Raw genomic sequence first — 23,082 nt, forward strand, 5'->3', positions numbered from 1 at the left:
TGGGCGTAACTTTTGATTAATCGTTATAGCAATAAATGCGATACAACTTTCCTTCAATACGTTCCTCGCTAAATTTGTTAAGACATACACTTAACACGTTATCTTAAATAAAAACGTTATGGCGCCACAAAAATATTTAAATGCGAACAAAATATTTAAATGTAGAGTATTCATTCTAAATAAAATTACTAACTAAACACCCCGATATAATCAGAGTGTTTCGTTCTTTAATAACAATTTAATATTCTTATGAAGATTCGAAAAATCACAAAAAATGAAATATTTTTTATGCATAAAGAAGAACACGGAACAGGTAAACGTTTCAATTTGCATTAGCTCACACTGAATAGGTCAAGGGTGCGCCTTATTTACTACTACTTAGTTCTAAATATTACCACAGTTTTTTCTTGTAGTATCATTTAAGTTAATTTTTCTTTATATTAAAAATCCAAGTACATATATACAAATAAAAAAAAACAAACATGTTGGATAGATATCAATGGGAAAAGGGTACCAGGTGATTTTGATGTTGAATACGTGTTGAATACGTGTTCTGTTTGTATGTGATGTGAGGTTTCGGTTCACTAAGAAATCTACGAATGCATTTTGCAGTAACTCGAATTAACGCATAATTTAAACTCATGTAAATTCTTTATTGGTAGAAATTCTGGGTAAATGTGGCCTAATTAATTTAAGAACGTAATTGTAATAGGTACTCATTCAGGCATTGATATGAATTCGAGAGAGATAGAATTTGAACTCAATTGAAATAAAAGGGCACAAGTTCGCATGGCAAAAGCGGAGCACACGGTTTCTAGTTAAAGTTTGCAGTTCTGTCAAATATATGTTGAAATTGAGACTTCATGGGGAGACTCGCGTCCACGTAAAATGCGTTGGTTGGTTTAATAGCTGGCTATTTTAGGAAGACCGGGTAACGAGTATAATATGCGGCAGGTTTTTTGGACATAGAAATGTGGAGTGTGTGTTATACCCATCAATAGAGTACAATCATCAAGAATGGGTGACAAGACTACACCGAAGAACTTGAATTCCGCTCTCGCTTGCTGATTTTTCGACTGACATAATTTAAATTTTCCGCCCCACTATCCTAATAACTTGAGTTTTTGCATCCAGTTACTTTAATTCTGATGTCTCTTATTTCTCGTGTTTTTAAAATTGTGATATTGAAATATTTACGTTGATTCGTAACGGAATAAATAATCTTTGTCCACCATTTTGCATTTGGACGCATTGTGTCATAAAAAAAATACACAATATATGGTTAATTTTTTATTCACAGTTCAAAGTCAAATTTTAGGGGGATGTTTGGATTATCACATTATAGATTTATACACCGTGACATAAATCGTCGTGGTGGAGGTGTTAAATTAAAAAAATATCTGTTTTTTACTTTAATTTTAGCTATGAACCAGTGTGGATTAATATTAACACTGAACGTCTAAAGCTGGCGACTGCAGAATTTTATAAGGCACCTGGTGAAAATGGTCTCTATAGTCTACATAAATTTGAATCTACCTTGAATAAACTTGTTCGTGTAACCGATAGACTAATACTTGCCGGTGAGTTCAAGATACTTCAGACATATACTCTTCGTGCAGTAATAAAACACAGTGTTCTTAATTCAAAAAATTTAGATCACAGAAGGTGAACGTGATTGAGAGTTGTATAAATCTGTTATAAATCAAGTCACTGGTCAAGAACAATCCAAAAGATAAATGCTGCTTTCTGAACGAATTAAACTCTAATTATGATAGAAACAATTATGAGATTTGGTTTAGTTAAAGTCTTAAAAATATTTTCTAACATTAAGAGCAATATAACTGGTGTTAAAGAAATTAATATTACAATGATTTGACTTTGCTTACTTACCTTACTTAGTTCCGTTTGTGACCCACATTACTAATTTTTACTTTTAGAGCGTAAGCTAAGTACTTCCAAATTTTCTCGACGTTTCATTACACCTAGAATAGAAAAAAACCTCCGGTTTCCGTCTGTCTGTAGTATGTGCCGATTTTTATTAGACAGATACTCTCCGAAACCACCAGACCGATTGTCGTGAAATTTTATATGTATTTGAAGAATATCCTACAAATGGAAAAACGCTAACCAAAATTTGTCTAATCATCCCCACCAATAATTTGATGACGCTACCTCAACTTTTTGCTTTAACATTTTATAGAATAACAAACTGCTGTACTGCAGGTTTTCAATTTGCCTTGATTTTGTGTTGTTATTATTATAATTTTTATTATTATAATTTTTATTATTCAATATTCTCGTAGTAATGCTGTTCTTTAAATACATAATACCTACCTTCTGAAATATTAGCAATGGTTCAGTGGCAACCGCATCTGGATCTCTCACATAGCCACATTTTTTTATTTATACTGTTACGATGGTCTCTAATTTAATATCGGCGATTATGTACAAAATAATTCCGGCGTAACTTGACTGGATTCTCAACATTCACTAGGCTCGACTCGTTGGTTGAATAATCTCGTTCCCGAAGGTGGCCTCTATTTAAACCCATACTTCCCTTCCAGACGTTCCGCAATCGAGGTCTTTCTCGAATACCCATCGCGACTTCCGCTTCCAGGCTTTTCTTTACCGAACGCCACCTGGCCGCCGTCACCGACGATGAGTCACCCATCATCGCCGTACATACTACTTAGAACCCATAGGCGTCGTACCGTAGCGGCGTATGGGTTTCTTTCGTAACAATACTATGACCTGTACTTTACTGTACCTGTTGGACTGTACTTCAGAGAGTGTAGATAACCTTGGATCAATTTTTTTGTATTAAGAAAACTTCATGTTTTCTTTAATTACAAAGTGCTAAGAAATATTTTTTGCATAAAAAATTAGAAAAATTATCAGACAAGCAGACCGATTATAATTGTCCATCGGCCGTCTCCGCTTCCTGGTTGCAGTTTATGGTTTCTTGGAAAAGTGTGTTTGTATCGATCACAATGAGTCCTCGATAGCAGAGCAGCCGTTAACAATCCTGTTTTCTTTGATATTTTTATATATACATGATGGTTGTTTAGAATTGCTTATATAGAATTACTTAAAAAATGTATGACACTTTGGGGATATGATACTTTCATTGATATGTGTCCTTGTTAAAATGTAGCAGGTCGTGTTAAAATGTTAGACCACGCCGTGACAAAATTTTGTAATGCAATAATTCACTTGAAACAGGTGAATAGCTTACCTATTTTACTACACGTATATCTTTCTTTTAATTTAAAGTGGTTATCGTAAAAAAAATAAAAATATGTAGAAAAATCAAATTTTATAAATTTTAGAAAAAGTTGGATAATTTGTACTATATTGCAAGAGCGAGGAGAGTTCTATCTAAACAACCTTGCACTATTTTTTTTCTTTAACTTGTAGGGGTTATCAAAAAATAAATAAAATTTCTCAAAGTCAAATTTTATCATTTTTCGAAGAAGCTGGATTTCGTGAACTGTTCTTCAGGCTATAGTTTTATTTTACTCTGTCGTTGCTGTTTGTCTTTTACCTTCTTTGCAGCATATCAAGATTTAAACCTTTTGTTTTTCAGGTCACGTATAATTTTCAGCTTTACAGGAATTATGTTACAATGTCTGCGTTAAATAGTTCGATGTATTTTTTTCAAAATCGTTCATCTTACTCAGACTTTGTGAAAAATGGAAAATATTTGCTATAATTTTCCTTATTTAATAAAAATTGATAAAGTGTGCAACATTTCTACTATCCCTGAGATACATATCGTGTGATGGGGTGAAGGGTTGTTCAACTCAAACTAACGGACTAGTTTTACAATTTGCAAAATGATACGTTAACATAAAGTAAATTACTATTAAAGATTTTTATTATACTTTTAATAATTTTTTATGCTAGAAATCATTAATGTAGACATTTTATCTTTCCCCCTGTGGTATTCCCGAGATTACGTTGTGGTAAGCACTATCAAAATTACATTCCCGTGTGCATGTCTCTCCTAAAATAGAATAATAATTTCCTTTACGCAAAATGAAACCCGTATACTTGTCATTTACTTACAAGACTTTGAAGACAACGTTTAAAAAATGAATTATTTTGTATTAGTTTTAATTTTGTTCTTAGTTTACGTTCAGTGCTACAAGGAACAAGTTCGTCATCGGTATCCACGCAAAATATCAACTTTTTTGGACGACGAAGATGAATTTAGAAAATACATTCTAAAGCCCACTACAACAACGCGCCCGCCGATATCTGGTAAATCTGGCGATTCTAAAAATGGAGATGGTAGTGACCGTAAAGAACAAAACTGGGACTTGAACGAGGTGTATTATAGTGGCAGTGGTGACGATTCTGAAACTTCACCGGACGATTCTGAAATTTCACGGAGTGATAAAGATTTGTTTTCATGGAATTATCAACCTGTTGACGAGAAACGAAAAAATGATGAAGTGAAAAAGTCGTATAAGTATTCGTTTGAAGGAAAATTATTTTTTATGTAAAATAGGCTAACATTTGATTTCAATAAGAATAAAAAAAGCTTGTTACACATGTAATACTAATTTTTAAATTGATGCAAGCGTAACGTCAATTATACAGGCAGGTGTTATTGCCATAAGTTCAAAAGTGAAATAAATATTCGTTCGTTTGGAATATATTAGTGTACTTGAAAATTTTCTAGTTTTATTCTGTTTCTAAGTTTGTACAACGTTTCCTGGTCTATATGTACCTGTGTAATAAATAAATAAAATATTAATATTACCAGAAATTTAATTATTTTCAGTTTTTACTTGACTGCAAGATGTTGTATTGCAGCATAGGATCCATTACGGTAAGACAGTTTTTCTTGTTAGTAATAATCACACGGTATAAATTACATTTCGTGACGTTTGTAACAGGATTCAGCAAGCAAATTTATGGTTAGATATTTTTTTTCCTAAATAATTTCACTACTCTTTTCCGTCAATTAATGCTATTGTCACTGTTAATATTGTTATGTCTACATTTTTTGAGTAACTACCCTACATGTTAAACATTTTGTTGTCTCTTCAAAATTTTTTAACCAACCAAGTTTGTTCTACATATCTTAACCGTGGAAATCATTGAAGCAACTACAACTTGTTCATTCAAAAACAAAGGAAGCCAATATTTTTTTAACATTCTTCATGCCCATCTATCACCTCTTTTAATATGGCAACACTAATATTTGCGACTGCTGTAAATTTGTTTCTGTGGATGGGTATGATACTACAAAGTTCCCAATAATATTTTTTGAATTTTTTTTTTTCAAATGAGGGATATTATTTCTAAATTACTATTTTGCAGGAAATAAATTATATAGTGACGAATCCTCAGAGTAAATTCTATTTGTGTATTTTAAGAATATCGTATAGACAGTAAAACACTAACCAAAATTTGTCTAATCATCCCCACCAATAATAATGTGATGACACCACATCAAAATTTTGCGTACTAAATTTTATTTAAATTTTTTGAGATAATATACTCCAACACTTATAGTTTATGAATCCAACTTAATTTTTTTACTGCAGACTTTTACATTTTTGGAAAAAAAAATGTTTAACAATATTTTACAATTTAATTTCGAAACTGCAAAACCGAATGTTCTAAAATCTTGCAAACATTATAAGGTTATCCCAAGTATGATAAATCGTTAATCAATGATTAAAATATTTTTTAGAATTACTTAGCTAAGTACTCAATTACGACTGAAAAAATTATAAATGAAGCAATTTACTTATTTTATTGATCCAATCATGAACTCATTTTCTTGAAACTTTAGGAATACAATATTATTATTATTATTAGTAGTGCACCGCACCTAATACGTCATTGATGACGTCATCACAAAATTTATAATAATAAACAATAGATCAATTTTTTATTACAGGTCTCAACATCTCTGTATTGTTGTATAACCCACAGATGTTCGATAAAATAAATAATGTTCTTTAAATAGGGTCACAAAAAAAGTCTGCAGGAGTAAGATCACAAGATCTCAGGAGGCAGGTATTCTACGACCTAGTTTTAAAATTGTAAGAACCATATATTATTGTTTAAGAAGCATAAAATTATGATATTTTCAGAAGCAACACAAGCGGAAATGATGTGGTGAGAATATGGTTTCAACCAAGATAACATCCATGGGTTTTTTATGAATTGAAAACTTATTACAGTTTTACGCACTACATAATTTTTAATTACACATACACGGTTAGTCACGAGAGAATTATTTCTGGAAATTATTTTTACGCAACCCAAAATACTAATACCCCGTATCACTTGATACTATCTGAATTTAAAATGAAATGCTTAATCCATGATTGCTTTGACTTTGGCAGTGTTCGTTTGACGTTAGTTAATTTTTACATTTTTCTTCATCGTTTACTCCGCTCTGCAACCCCACTGGATCGACGTACCTCTCTCAATCTGCGCTCTTCTGAAGCCGTAAGTACTCTAGCAATATTTTTCCCCGCTAATGGGCATGTGTTAGTTCGCCATCTCTGCGTCAACTAGAGCCTCTTCGAAGTACAAATCTGTACCCTCTCTCCCTTTTCGAGCACCCATTTACAAAAACGCCGTAGCATCCCTCCAACATGCCAACATTTTCAACAGTTGTTGCAATAGTTAAATGATTTAATTACTCTTTCAAGTTTACGTTGTATCCTTTGAATAAAATATCGTAGACGTAATTTTTAGAAATAATTATCTCATAACTAGTCCGTATTATTGCAAAAGATCAAGAGGTACTCGAAGCAAGCCCTAACAAATTTATTAGCGGCGCCAGCGTAGTCTATCTCCGAGTGGCTACGGTATGACCATGGACACTCGTGTAACCTCCTTTCCGGAGTTGTCAAAATTACGCTGCCAAAAGTGCCAGAGTCAAAGCAATCATGGATTAGGACTTTCATTTTAAATTCAGTTAGTATCAAGTGGTACACGTTATTAGTATTTTGGGTTGCGTAAAAATAATTTTCAGAAATAATTTTCTCGTGACTAACCCTGTATAGATTTTATGATTTTAATACTAACACATATTTACTTCACACTATGCACACAATTTTTTAGCACATTGTTCGTAATATTAACAGTTTTTTCTGGAGCAAAATGTTTTGTAAAACTGCAAGCAAATATGCATCACACTATTTATAAATAAAGAAATCTAAGATTTCAAATTAAGTCGAAAAATTAAATAAATTAGGTGAAAATTATACAACTCTCAACCGTAACGTCATTTTGATAGTCTGGTCACTTCGGGTATCAATTTGTATTTTACTTATATAACAATGATTAACAAGTCCTTAGTTTAGTTAACAGTTATACATATACTTACAGAGTTTCAGCATATGTTAAAATGACAAGTATAAATTGAATATGGAAAACCTGCAAATGAGTTACAGTATATTTCGTTTATTTGTAGAAAAATTGTCAAGCAGTAAAATAAAATGTCATGTTGGAGCATAGCACAGCACACATAACACAGCGTATAAGTCCAAAATACTTGTAATTTTTTTTCCAAAATAATGTTTGTAACTGTAGAAGAAATGTAATTTTTATTGTTTTAATAGTTAGATAATTAAGTACATGACTAAAGATTCGTGTATAAAATAAAATAAAGTCGTCATTTAAATTCTTGAACTTTATTACGAGTATGTGTCTGATCTTGTGATCATTTTTAGTTGTTAATCGTTTTCAAAAGGAAAATAATTTTAAATTTTAAAATAAATACATACAGTATCACATTTCAAGCATTATTTCAAATTTTGGTTCTAAAAAGTTGAAAGGTGACGCCTGAATGTGTTTTGTTTTTAAATTCCGAAATATTTTATCTTTAAATATTCTTAGTTTTTCAAAATCCCTGTATTTTGTGTTACCTCTGACTATTCGAAATTAGTATCAAAGTAAATTTTAATGCAAAATTTACAAAATATATCCTCAATTTTCAATTCAAAAGTGCCAGATGTCCACGTGGAAGATGATCTAGAACTAGATGTTTCAACTACTTACTATTAAATTAAAACACAGAAAATCGTTCAATTAAAAGTTGCTGTTTTTGTTAATATTATAATATTGTGAATCATAAATTATTCTTATTTTATAGAAATTTCTGTTAATACGTCAAATGAGGTGAGAAGTTAATTACGGGAGACAAAGAGACAACAATAAAATTGAAACTTTTCGACTTGAATTAAAGAGAAAGTTCATCTTCATCTTGGAATAATATGCATTCGTGGACTGGTTTTTTTTTAGAATTTTTAGTCCTATAAATACTTTTAAATATACCAAAAAATGAAAAATTATTATCTATTGTATTCAAAGAAAAAATTTTTTAATGAAATATACACACCGCCAAAAACCGGTCACCTTGAAACGCTTCACAAAATCGCTTTAAAAATTGTTAATTTAATAATTAATGATTGCTATTTTATTTAAAGAACCCTTCACTGTTGACACAGAAGTTACAAATCAGTTAAAAAAAGACACAAATAAATACAATCACTAGTTAACATATAATTTTGAAGGAAATAAAAATATAGAGAAAATTTAGGTAACATTGCTGCGGTTTTAAAAGTTGCTTTCGCTACTTGAATTTTAATATGATTACTTCTTTTTGCTATGTGAACTATTAAAAGTAATGGAAATGGTGTGCGCATCAGCAATATCAGTAAATTTTTTCAAAGGAATAGACGTCCAGGTGTTACGACAGATTTTAATCTGGAACCAACTACTGCAAGCTGGTGCAGATAACATAAATTTAAAAATGCTCAAAATTGTACCACCTTACTGTAAAGCAGCCTTAGTACACATTATCAACCACTCTTTTATAACAAGTACGTTTCCTGATCACTGGAAATTATCTACGGTTAATCTTCTTCCCAAAAAACCAAATGCATCTTCATTAGTAGAACTTTGTCCGATTAGTATCCTCCCAATTTTGTTTAAAGTTATAGAAACAGAAGCCATAGTCAAGCATCGACTTTCTGATTATATAAAAAATTATTCTATAAGTCCATCCATACAAAAATGGATTGCTGCTGAACTTACAGAAGTGTGAAGGTAGTATAACTGGGTCAACCACAAATCGAAATGCTGTTCTACCCATCATCAACAAATTGATCAAGATTGACGACCATATCCTACAGCTCAAAATTTCATAAGCATGTTAATAGTGTTCTGGGTAAATGTTATGCCAAGTTTGGATATTTGTATCAATTTAAACAGTATCTCGATAGTAGTACTAAATGCAAACTATGTAATACCCTAATGCTTACAAATTTTGATTATTGTTCTCCAGTTTATGACGCTTGTTTTGGTTAAATTTAGTGACAGGACAATGTTAGTACTTACTAAATTAGTGTTTAATGTTTTCAAAATGTGTGAACCTATCCATTTAATAATGTTCTTTACCAAACGTCAATATAAAACTCATTTTACTCTAAGAATTAAAGAACCATATAAAATACGATACCACAACCATGAAAAATTTACGTGTTGCTTTGCTTATAGTTGTGTAAAAATTTTAAATGAATACGATTTTTTGTTTACATATACTTAGCACTAGGTTTAACTGTGTTAAGAACCTGATTGTACGAAAATCACTAGAGAAATACCGCGATATACATTAGAAAAACCTCATTGTCAACAATCAAATAGAAGTACCTACCAGGACAGATTTATGTTAAGCAATGAAATTTTAAGTGTTAGTCTAAATTATATAGTTAACAGGGAACGTTGAAAAACGCTTTGCGACTCGTTGCCCTTTTAGGTACTGTACCTACTCTGTACTTGTCTAATAAAAACGTGTTTATGTTTGAATTTAGACTTATGATTTTAACCGAATCACATTTTACAAAAATGAAAATTTAGATTTTAACATACACTGAGTTAACATAGATTAAAGAAGTATAATTAGCTGATTATCTAACAAAATTTTATTAATCCGGACAGGAACAGTTTCTTTGCTTTTGTTAAATGTATTGAGTGACGAGGAATTACATAAAAGTAATAACCGCAGTGCAACTGTAAAATATTTCTTTAAAATGCTTTATTTTTATTCTATTCCCTAAACTAATTACATTAAAATACATTCTTAGGTACTAAAACTAAGTATAAGTATAACTTATATATCACCTTCATTGTGTGACATTGGCGACGACATTACATCTTTTCAGTGTACAAATGGCATTTTTCCCATCCTGAGTACATGTGCACGTATTACAATCCTTCTTGAACGTTTGACCAGGCGTACAAGTAAATTCATCTAAAATTTAATTGCTTGAAGATCATACAAAATATTTTTCAAGTTATGCATGTTGTTAATAGCAAGCTTTAAATCTAAGTAAGTATTTTATGTAAAAGCACCTTATGATCAACTTTAAGCAACTACAAGTGAGTTATACTGATGGTTTTGTTTGTACCACCGGCATCAGTATCTGAAAAATTGCTAGAATTGCTATAAAAAGTCTGAGTATAATTAATATCGGTAATAACTAAAGGTTCATTTTCTGATTGGTTAGTACTATTACTAGCAAGTCCTGTGGAGTTAACATTTTCAATAACAAGAACTGTGGCATTTAAATTGACTGTTTGAATTTGTGGTACAGCCACATCGTCGATTGATGTGGCATTTCCTGCTTTCGCTGTTGACGTTGGCTGCGATGATGGAGATTCGGTAAATGAACAGATGTTCTCCGTGCAGAGGTACCCAGTCTTATCGATATTACAGTAGCAAGTATTGCAGTCAATTTTAAAGTAGTCGTTAGGAGCGCAGGGAGTGTTTTTTAGTTCAGAAGCCCCAGGCACACCTGTCAAAAAAACACTTGTAAAGAGCTGTTTCGGATTCAATACTTTACCAAGTATTTGTACTCTTACAAGTGTTTTTCAGATTAAGCTAAAAGCAAATGAAGATCTGTTAGGTTAAATCTTACAAATACTTAGTAAGTAAAACAGACAAAGTTAAGCAAGTCACTGACCTCTCTTTGCTCGCTGAGATGGAGGACATCTTCCTGAATTGCTAATACAGGACCATTTACCATTTATACATCTGCAGCTACTGCAACCCTCGTTCTTGTACTGACCAGAGATACATTGAGCTGAAAAGTAAAAAATATTAGGCTAGATGTGAAAAATTATAGGTAAATTTTATTTATTCATCTCAGTTTTCATAGATTTTTTCTGTTCTGATTTAATTTTTTTCACTGAATTTGTAAAATTGGTGAAATTGTATTTCATATCTAGGCTTTATGCCTGGTATTTCACGCTGTAATCATTTATAACTTCCATGTGGTTAAAATTTGAAGACTAATTTTTTATATAAATTGTAGTGTAAAAACATACTTGTAAGAGAACTTATTAGTGTAGTAAAATATGAAATAATCTGCTGTTACGATCAGGTTTCGTTCCATGTTAAGTGCTCTTTCATTTTCAGTTAACTGCAATAAAATGTTTATTATTTTTCTTTTCTAGTAGTTTCGAATAACAAAAAAATATTACAACAGCTTGTCCAGAACAAAATTCTACAATTCTACACTGAGATTTTTCTACGTAATTTTCTTCTGTTTTCAAATTTCAGTGTTTAAGAAATTTGCATAAATAAAAATATGGAACCACGCACTGTTTTTCCGATTTATAACCAATTTACAATGTCATTTTTCGTGTTAACGTTAACAGTGTTTGGTCATTTCCTAATTCCCTATACGAATATTGCTAATTTTTCGAAGGCTATGTTATTTGTTTGATTGTTTTTTACTTCCCAAGTGTAAGGCTACGAGCCATCCGGGAAATGGCTACTTTCATGTTTCCTCTACGTTTCATTACCCCTAGAATACCAAAAAATAGATCTCCAGTTTCCGTCTGGCTCTCTATCTGTCTAAATAAATTTAAATCGATTTTTTTGGAAGTCGTGAACTTAAGCTGTTGCAGCTGATCAGAAACAAACAAGTGATTTTTTTTTGTTGCAATCTGTCTGTCAGTTTTAATAAAATGTTACCCAAAATTTTTCAAGCCATTTTTCTTTTATTAATTGATATGTAATGAAGAGTGTCGCCGAAATAAGGAAAAAGAAGAAAAAAGTTACGTTCCAGGAGAAGGCACAATCCTTGTTAAAAAACAAAACCGATGATACGAGGATGCATTTTAAAGCTAGTACTGACAACATTTGCCATATGTTTAAATTTAGTGACATATACAGGGTGAGAGGATGACCACATACCAAAACTATTTTCAACTAAACAGAACTACGTAACACAGAAGTTAGTTTTATCAAATAGACTCTCCTATATATTTTTATATATTCTGATTGCTTTCTTCCTAGGTTTTATAACCATTGTTTATTTTTAAAATTCCGATGCGATGTTGTTCAAATTTTCTTGAAATTTTTTAGTAATGGAAGGTTCATAAAAAAATTGCACTATGGCTATTTTTAACATCTGGATTACAATATTTTGTGGAGAGATAAATGAAGATATGCGCTTTATTGTAGTATAAATAAAATTAGGTTTTAATATACAGTGTTTACAAAAAATGAAAATATAGAAAATTTCAAATATCGAATTGAAACTGAATGTCGATATTTGAAAACTTTAAAGTTTAATTTTGTTATAAACACTCGGTACACTAAAATTTTGTTTAATTGATACCATAACAGAGCGCATACCTTTGTTTATCATACGAATGTTAAGAGGGAAGTAGTTGTATTCTACAAATCGTTACACAACGACTTAATAACTATGAGATATTTATTCTTTAAAACACGCTTTTTTAGCTGAAATAATTTGGAATATCTAGATTTTTAACGATGTTAATTATTTAAAAATTGAAAACATTTTTGTATTTGAGACATACTTAACTACAACTAAAATAAATTCACTAAGTCAACAAAACATTTCAGACAATCATTTTAATTGAAAACAGTGGTTCATTGGAAAGTGTTTTTTGAAGTTTCGGTTAAATTAGCTTTAGAATCTCTCTGTTTGTTGGCGAATTTTTAGGCAAATATTCTCCGAAACTTTTTTTTGGTTTATTTTGAGTCTGTTATATAGATTTTTTCTGTTCATTTTCACCAAGAATCGCGTGATGTAAATGTAAAATTTTGCTTAGAATTTATATTGTGATTTCAAAACTTTTTTTGATTAGTATTCTTTAAATCTTGTCTACTTATTAAACTTGTGTAATGTTAAATTGCACTGCTATTAGAAATTAGTAGGTATAAAGTTGGTGTTAACTTCTGTGGTATTTTTCTTTGTATACATAATAATTTCATCTGTTTTTTTGTTGCAGTGGGTTGCTCAATGAAGATGAGGGGATTCGCTAAATTGTAGCACAAGAAGATGCCTTAGGATTAGAATTTTGCATTAATTTTAAATTGGATGTTAACTTTTTTTAACATTTTATTTATTTTTTATGAAGGCTAGTTTGTACAGTAATTTTGCCTTATTTTTATTTTATTCAAAACTGTTTTGACATCTTTTTGTTAAATATTTTGTAAGTATTTTATTTCATCATTTTATACACTCTTATCCTTTTGTGCGTAGATTTTTTTCAATTTTTTTCCCAAAAATAATAATAATCAAACTATATATTATTAATTGTTTGTAAACCAATTAATTTAGTGTTTGATTCTGTTCACAATCTATTTTAAACATTTCATTAAACTATATGTAAAATAAAATTCGACGGTTTTTTTTTTATCGGACGATGGAACGAGTGGCCGGTCAAATTGCCAGTATGGTGCAACAGGTTTGCTGCGTGTCAACAATACAGCCTTATTTTAACCTCTATTTTTAGAATGACATGTAGATATAAGATTTTTAAAATTTCGGTGTTCTATGTGATTTCTTTTCATGTATACAAAAATTGATAACGAAGTACCTACTGAATAATTAAGAATTTCTTTCAGACTAAATATTATCGATTTTTTTTTATTTTACTTCATCTACTGCTTCTTTAACACACGTTTTTCTTTTCTTTATTTAAACGCCAATCTGCTATACTGTGTCAAGATAATCTCGTTTTGGAATTAAATTTTAACACATTTTTCTATCTTTAATTAAAATTTTTATTTCATAAATAAGATAAATATATAATAATAAAAGATAATTCTTATTTATTGGTTAATAAGTTAACTGAAGGAATTTTATTATCTATTTTTTCCTCTCTCTTATTATTATTCTGTAGCTCTTTCGAAAACTTATAAAATTTAATTTTGTGAATTTTATTCTTTTATAAAATCCCTGTAAGTTAAAATAAAGATATGTATACAGTGAAAAAGTTAATGTAAAAAAAATGCTTCGTATATGTTTTAAATGAATTTTTCCATTACAAAAGTTTGTATTGATGCCATCAACACTTTTGCAGGGATACATATATCAATTTGGATAGATGCAGTGCAATACTAATAATAACAGTACTGTATTCCCAAAATTTCGAGACAGTGGAGAGAGCCGTTCTTGATTTAAGCAATAAAATAAATTGCCGGATTTAATTAATAATATCGTGTTAACCAAAATTTATCTAATCATCTCTATCGACAAATAAACTCTTTTTTTTCCTAATAAATCACTTTATAACATGACATACTCCTATATTTGTGTTTTATGAGTCTACCTTGAAACCTTGATTTTTATCACAATTACTTTACAAACATTTTTGTGCGCACAGCTGATGTTTGGGTTACGTGCATAACGACTGCTGGTGGACGTGCGGATTTCTTAGAGAACTTGGGTTCTGCTTTTTGCTTGCGTTAGATCGATCTCATCCTTGTCGATATATGTTTTTTTCTAGCACATTGAATTAGTTTGAATATTTGTCTTCAGGTGCGAGGAAGTCCTTACTAAATAACTTTTTAGACCATTTTTTTTATTATATTGTGGGTTAAGTTTTCTCATTATAAATTCTCGTTGGTTTCGTAGAAAACCATCGCTGTCATTAATTCACAAAAGTCTCATTTGATGAACTTGAAAATGAGAAAACAGTTCTCCCGATATGAATTAATAAATAATTAAAAGGATTTTGCAATTTTAGGAAGCAATAATCTAAATATCACTCTTCGTCTGTGTATTACATTCAAATATGGAAAATGGTCCCCACAATAAGTCTGAATATTTTGAGAAAAATTCTAAATAATGTAGTAGCTTACTGTGGCTGCCTTCAACTTACAAAATATATAGGCCATTGTTATGGAACTTCGCTGGTCTAGAAATTCAGAGTGAGTGGAAATACAGAAGTTTAGTGTTAGACAAGGTTATATAGAAAACTCATTGGAAAAACAAGTTGCAACTACTGAATGAATGAATACAAACCAATTTATCCAGTTGAGATAATTACAATAAGTCTTAACCTTTTCTTGGCAGTGAGAAGTGTCAAAAGTTAGTAACCACTTAAAAAAAAAACATATCGCACGATGAAAACAATCAATAAACAGAAACTAGGACTCCACTTTTAATGTAATTGCACTTTTTCGAACCAAACTGGTGTCATTCAAGGCACTTGGCCATAAAATTCAACTAGATTTTGTACGACCTAAAAAAAATCTAAACAGAACAGCCTATCACTTTTAAATCCCGCAGTTCGGAGCCTAAGCTAGAAAAGAACAGAAATAGGGTCCATGTGGTGAATAACGAGTATCATGTTTTCTCGGCGTTTCCTAGTACCTAGGATATGAAAAAGCAGTTCTCATTTGTAGTAGTGTCATTTGTCTGATGGCTAATGCCTGTCTGTGTTTCGTTAGACAGATACCTAATATCTACAACTGCTCGACTGATTGTTGTGGAATTTTAGACTAACTGATTGAATGCAGTGTAGGTGGTAAACCGCTAGACAAAATGTGTCTAATCGTTCTCACCAAAAGTTTGATGAAGTCGTCTCAAAATATTTCCGAGTAAAGCCTACTTAAAATATGCTAGATATGTGTAAAAAAACACCTTGATACTTGTAATGATTAATTTGTCCATATTTCAGCCTAATCCACGTAGATTTTTGGAGAAAAATTCTACAACAAAATTTTACAGTTATTAGAAACTACACAACTGATTACTTTAAAATTCTGTACCTACACATGTTGAGGTTATCGTGACACATGGTAAATCTCTAATCAGATTCATCTGTGCATAGTTTCTAAAAACGTGGTGATTAAAAATTTATTTAAATACTTTCGTTTCGTTTAGGATATACGTCATAAAATTATATAAATCCCATGATAGCTAGAGTTGACTATTGTAAGTGGTTTTTGAGTACATTTGACGACCGCTGGTTGGCGAAAACCTCTTTTCCAGACGATGTCAAATTCAAATTTTGATCACTAATTCAGTAAGTGCCATCTTCTCATTGGTTTTTACTGTTTTTAGGCACCCTGATGTCAAAATTGACAACTGTGAACTGACATGCTAACATTGCTGCCAATAATTCAGAACCTCCAATCCAAAAATTTGCTTCTATCATTAATGGTCACAGGGTATTTGATGGCACAGTGAAATTTTAAAACTATGTGATTGGACCGAAATTTTATGTGCTACAAGTGCAAGGTCGTGTAGTGTATGTTTACACATTTATTATTGTCTATAAATTAACAGGGCAATAAATAAAATAGAAAATGTAAAATATCGTTCCAGTTTAAATGCTATTGTTACCAGCGACGTAACAAATGTAGTTGTGTCAAACATGAAATATGTATTTTTGTTATCATGTAAAACAAATCAATATACAACGATTATTATGAACAGTTTCTACGAAAATTGTTTATCACAAAACGTTTAAATAGCGAATGTACTAACGAAGTAATTAATACTCAAATCGAGTTATTAGAGTAAAACCATATGGCCATCTGGTTTATAAAATATTTTGATTAATTATTTATTGTAATCTCGTTTAATGTAAAATAATATGTTGTTTATAATTTTTATTAGAAAATTGGTTAATATGTTCAAATTTTAAAAGAATGACATATATTCCTGATAAAATCAATATTGTCATATTCTGAAACACCCACAAAAAATAATAAATGTATAAATGTGAAACGTAGTAATCATGTAAAATGAAATGCTTCTAACTAAAACTGATTCTAAAACTTACGTCTTGGCGAACATATTTTCGTAGTGCAAACCCATTTCCCATTTACACAAGAACAGTTATTGCAGTCAATTTTTTTCGTTTGACCACTGGTGCATTCTAAAAATTGATATAAATACAGGTATTACTTCTTTATTCCGCCTAAAATTTGAATCATTGACGTAAGTATTATCAAAAATTTGTCATCGCTCAAATAAGAAGGACCTTGTGTAAAGTTAACGTAAAATTATTATTTATTTAAGATTCTGAATCAATGACTCTTTGTGTGGGTTATGAAGTCGTACACATGTCAGATAACCTTTTATCACAGATATGGAACACTTTGGTCGGTTTAAAGAAGAAAAGGCAACACCAAACAGTTCGAAGAATGGCTCGTTCAATAACAAATTTGTTTATTATTAGCGTCGACGATTTCAGTATTTGTTGTTAAAAGTTAATAAAAATAGAAAAAACAACTATCTAAAAATGAACGACGACGTCAAAACAAATTCGGCTAGAATTGCTTTAATCATATAATTTTAGCGATTTATTATAAATTCATACTGACAAATCGGAAAGTATTTAATAAACTCTTACCTTTATTTCTCGGAACAGCGTTAATTGTAAAAACACACACTAACAAAATCACAGCAAACAGATACACGTTCATTTTTAAAAGAATGTGATGCTGATGCAGTCAGTAATTCTCGAAAACTGATAGTGTTATAAAACTGCGACCTTTATATCAATGGCTTTATGAGTATAGGTCGTAACCCATCGGGAACGAATTTTATAAAAAATATTTTTTATTTCTTTCTTTTTGAGATTTCACACTAAATTGTATATTAATCAAAAGCATTTATTCTTAATAATCACTACATAAAGTTGTTTGTTATGGCGTTTTGAACCAAATGACTAATACTTCAAGAAATGTTGTATTCCAAAAAATATAAAAATGTGTGTCCGCGCTTTCAATACACAGAAATTTCAAGAATTTTGGATTTCCTTCATTAATTACTCTGTATGCACTTTAATTATTTTATTATTATAATGTGATTTATTTTAAGTTTGAAGAAAAGTTGTTTTGTTGTTTTATTCGAAATTATAATTATTTGAAATCTGTACATTATCGTTTTTTGTCATTGAGTTTCCTTGAATTTTATTTTTTCAGAAGTATGCTTGAAATAAGACTTACTAAATGATTTGGGAAACTTCAAGATGTTGTAAAAAATCCTACATATGTATATAATATAGTATAACATAATGACGTTAATTCGTTTTTGAAATATTTTGAGATAATTGATATATTGCTTTTTCAATGTCCTGTGTCTAAAAAAATACATAGTCAAAATGTAATGATTTTTTTCCAAAAATCTATATGCATAAATTTAAACATATGGGTGACGTAAGCTGATTGTTATTTATAAACCTTAAATGTGATTTAAGTTGTAAACTTTTGAATTGACGTCCTTAAAATTTTGATGAAGACGGTGGATAAATTTTAGTTAGCCATCCACCAAGCTAATAATAACCTCAAAACGTTTATCAAATTCTAGAATAATAGGGTTAAAAATAAGGTACGAGACAAAAAATTATCACGGTGCAGAATTTTTGCCTAAATGTATTAAAAGAAAGTGAAGACACCTGGTTGATTGAGCAATTCCATTTTTAATTAATTTAATAAAACATTTTCACAGAAAACACTAAACTGAACGAAATTTATTGAAAATATGTAATTTTGTTAACAGACTTATTGTGACAAATTATTATCACGCTTAAAACTAACTAGCTAAATGAAAACTAATTTAATACCCAATGTATTTTCCACCTGCTTCTATGAGATTGTAGACGCGTTGCTTCATAGAATTGACCAAATGGATGAAGTAGTTGACGTCCAAATTCTCCCAAGCCCCCAAGATACCATCTTTCGATTCATTAACTGTTGCGTACTGCTTCCCATCTTTATAAACCTCTCGTACAAGAGAACTCCATACATTCTCAATAGGGTTGAGATGTAGGCTTTTCGCAGGCTATTATAGCAAAGCTATATTTTGTTGTTGAAACCACGTTTTCGATGAATTAGATACATGAATCGACGCATTATTTTGCTGAAAAACCACTTTGCTGTCTTGAAATAGGTTCAAAGGTGGTTTGAGGTGCATTTCCAACACATCTTGGTAATTCAGAAAGTCCATTCGATTTGATTAATGCTAAGTTATTATTTCCTAAGCTACTAAAGGCACCCCAGACCATAACATTGCCACCTCCTTGAACTCGTTTTGACAAATACTTTGGTTCTTTCCGTAAATCGTGCCAATAATATCTAAAACCATCAGGACCATCAAGATTAACTTTCTTTTCATCTGAAAAAACTATCTGGAACCATTCTTCATTTTTCGTCCGCATTTCTCTGTCCCATTCACGACGTTTTTGAATATGTTCTTTTGTTAACATTTGTTGTTTCTTATATTTGGCATATTTAACATTTATGTCATTAGCCAGTACTCGCAAAACTGTTCTTTTGTGAACAGGTAGTCCTAGGGTCGTCTTTATCATTTGAGACGACATGTTATCCTTTATACCCGGAGTCACAATGGATCTTTTGGCACGTGCAGTGAGTTTTTCTTTTCTTCCACAATTTTGTCGTCCATTTTCACTGTATTTCTTTCTTACAAACTTGGAGATTGTGGTCCGATCTCTTCCAGTCTTTCATCCTATTTCCGCAAAAGTCAAACCTTGGTCATAGTATGCCTCAATCTGCCCTTTTTCACGTTCTGTTAAATCGTTTTCTTTGCCCATGGCGAAAGACAATTATTGTAGCTCAGCCAATTATATTTCGACACTTTATCAGTTCTAACAAACAATTGCATATAGTGCATATCATACAAATAAACAAGAATTACGCATACTACGTTTTTCTAATTGATTTTTATACAAAAAGTGATGCGTGATAATTTTTTGTCTCAAAATTTCTTGACACAATTGAGTTTTCACAGATCAGAAATTATTTGATGCAAAAATATCACTGAAAAAAGCATTTTTGTATACTAAATTAACTTCTACTGGGTGTATTATTTAGTCAAAGGTCTAGATAATAAAAAATTCTTGAAAAATTGCACCGTGATAATTTTTTGTCTCGTACCTTATGTGGGATAAACCACAATAGAAGACGCATCATATTTTGCATATTTTAGAGATGATTTATCGAGAAACATTTTGGGATTACGTCATAAAATTGTTGGGAATCTGAACAAACAAATTTTGGCTAGTGTATGCCTAAGATTCCAGAACAATCTGTCTAGTAGTTTTGTATATTACGTGCTTAATAAAATCTCCATCTCGAATAGACAGACCACAAACGTAAGAACAGATACTTGAAAACAGCACATCCGGTTTTCATATTCTAGGAGATACAGATGAAAATAGACCCGGTTACAAAATTTCCCCAAGGGAGTAGTAAAAAATATTTCTAAAGTATAAGAAATACTGTATTTTGCACCATACTTTTCAATAAAATTTATTGTAATAATTCTGTGAGATGACGTCAATAACTTTACGCGGGAGATAAAAAAATAAATTTTGGGATCTAAATATTCTGCAGTCCCTCTGAGATTTCTTCCCTTGTAAAATTGAGGAAGATATTGCATTTTTTATTAATTTTTTTATTTGTGCAGAGTTAAACGATTAGAGATTTCAAAAGAATTTTAATGAAAAATAATTTGAAATAACATTAGTTATTAATTTTGGTGGGGGTGAATAGATAAATCCTTGTTGACCTTTTATGATTCTCATGTTTATCTTAATGTACCTATTTCACATTTCTTAGTGAGTTTTGAAGACAATTCCTATAGCTGTATGTCGTAAATCATACTTTCTCTAAAAAATTCAGTGCTTGCGATAATGCTAGTGAATCATAAAAACTAAACTAATTATAAATCACTATTACTTACAAATTACACAAATTGTCTGATAGTTATGAAATAAATCAGAAGGTAAAGTCATGGATATCTTTTTAATGAGAACCACATTTAAAAACCTGACGAGTTAGCAGACTATGAAAGTGTCACAGTCTGGTGGTCAAATGGTACTAACTATACATATAGAGAGAGTAATGAAAAACACGATCAAAGGCAGCCATGGATTTTTGAAGCTTTGTCTTTAACATATAGAATTTTCTGGTCAGATTGCCGTTAATTTGAAACTTTGAGTTGAAAATGCAATGATCGCAGACAAACTTTAAAAAATCCGTGGCTGTCTTTGATTATGCTTTTTATTGGTTTCTCAGTAGAATTAGTAGATAAGAGTTACCTTCCAAATCCTTCTTTTAAGAAGGATTTGTTTATACTTTGCACATTTTAGATACTCTAGAAAATATGAACGGAATGATAAATCACAAGTATAGACTCATCATATTTTGATAGATAGGGTTTATGCGGCAAAATTTTGAGGTGACGTAATACATTTTTTGAGGGATTAGCAAATATCTTTTGATTAAAATTTTATCATACTTATAACAACTTTAAAACATCTGTAAGATTTCAGAGTATTCGATTTTGCAAATTCAAAACTAAACTGGAAAATTTTGTTATATAATTTTGATTTTTTCCCCAAAAATCTGCACCTTTCGTGTAAAAACTTGACGGATCCATAAACTACACGTGTAGGACTATGTTATTTGATACAATTTAAAACCCATTTACTATATACAATTTTTAGGTGACATCATATCCCATTGTTGGTGGGAATGATTAGCCAAAGTTTGGTTCATATTTTACCGCCTACATGATACAAAAATCAGTCCGGTAGTTTCGAAAAAAATTGACACAGACGGCGGACAGATAGACAAACTGATGGAAACGGGAGACTCATTTTTTCGTACTCTAGGGGTGATAACTCATCGAGAAATTATGAAAACACGCAGTCGCCCAATGGACTCGGTTACAATACTTCCTTAGCTTATGCTCAGAAAGTAAAAATACTGTTCGTTTGTTAAAAAACTCGTCTTAGACAAAAAATTTGTAAAAAAATATGCCGCCAAAAAATGTGCGTGCGCTATTCCTGAATGGTTTAAATATACTAAGGCAGAGAATTAAACCTAAAAAAAAAATTATGATTACTAGCTACTACTTTCAAGTCCAGGAACAAATACTTGTTATAGGTATAGGTCATAGGTTATAGGTTATTTTGTTGTATGGACACCCAAAGGAATAAGTACTAAAAAAATTGGTAAAGACGAAGAAATATGTAAAAAGATGGTTGCTAAGCTTGACAGATTTTACTTTGGGGCGTTAAACCTACCTTAGCGACTTTGCCAGAGGTTTTTTAAAATAAACAGAATTTGTTTGTATATTTTACTACATATGTAATTTAATAATTTATTCGGAGTACATTTTTTATCACGGAGACTTGCATAATGCATATTTTTATTATAAATACATTTTAAAAATAATAATCTCTCGGCAAATGAAAACATATACATACGAGTAATTTTTGTGAAACTATTTTTCGAATAAACAATGTAGGGAGAAGTTACTGGACGTAGGGCTTTTATAAAACACTTCCTTTCTGGGATAAGTAGTAGATACACTTAGCTGCTTATACGTTTTAAACAATAACTGTATTTTTTTATTATTATAAATATTTTTATTAGTTTTATTAATTAACAAAGCAAAATATGCATTAACAATTTAACAATGAACTTCTGGTAATCGTGTGGATTGAATTCTGGATTGAGTAGAGTACAAATATTATAATTTCCCCAGTTCTAATTCGGTTTTATGATTGTACTCCATTGTAAAAAAGTTGACTTCCTTAACAATAGAGTATTACTCTGTTCTACTATCGAATACATACCCATTTTTTTTCAATAATTGTTACCTAGTTTTTGTTAAAAACTCTGCATTAATTTTCCACTAATTCTCCTATTAAAATTATTCGACGTATGTTGCATTAATTTGTGGCACCTATATTTTGATTTTAATAAATACATTATTATTTAAATAAATTATACGA

General features: G+C 30.6%; 1 protein-coding gene across 1 annotated transcript; it reads right to left on the bottom strand.

The window, feature by feature from the left end:
- Positions 1–10,057: 10,057 nt before the first annotated feature.
- LOC135131609 (prolow-density lipoprotein receptor-related protein 1-like) lies at positions 10,058–17,808 on the bottom strand. Its single transcript, XM_064059419.1, has 6 exons — positions 17,668–17,808; positions 17,095–17,190; positions 11,001–11,120; positions 10,415–10,832; positions 10,352–10,362; positions 10,058–10,288 (listed from the first exon to the last, which is right to left on the bottom strand). Exons 1-6 carry the CDS (start codon positions 17,738–17,740, stop codon positions 10,161–10,163), a joined length of 846 nt encoding a protein of 281 aa, XP_063915489.1. The 5' UTR covers positions 17,741–17,808; the 3' UTR covers positions 10,058–10,160.
- Between the last annotated feature and the right edge of the window lie 5,274 nt (positions 17,809–23,082).

This window comes from Zophobas morio, unplaced genomic scaffold (assembly GCF_036711695.1).
Source record: "Zophobas morio isolate AGI-343-1 ecotype UQ-CSIRO unplaced genomic scaffold, CSIRO_AGI_Zmor_V1 ptg000021l, whole genome shotgun sequence".
NCBI classification, from domain to species: Eukaryota; Metazoa; Arthropoda; class Insecta; order Coleoptera; family Tenebrionidae; genus Zophobas; species Zophobas morio.

Excerpts from the sequence above, each read along its gene's own strand:
- LOC135131609 (XM_064059419.1), bottom strand. The coding sequence starts at position 17,740 with ATGAACGTGTATCTGTTTGCTGTGATTTTGTTAGTGTGTGTTTTTACA. Across the intron at positions 17,191-17,667 it reads CGCTGTTCCGAGAAATAAAG|AATGCACCAGTGGTCAAACG; the intron begins GTAAGAGTTTAT and ends ATCAATTTTTAG. Across the intron at positions 10,833-11,000 it reads ATCTCAGCGAGCAAAGAGAG|GTGTGCCTGGGGCTTCTGAA; the intron begins GTCAGTGACTTG and ends TTTTTTTGACAG.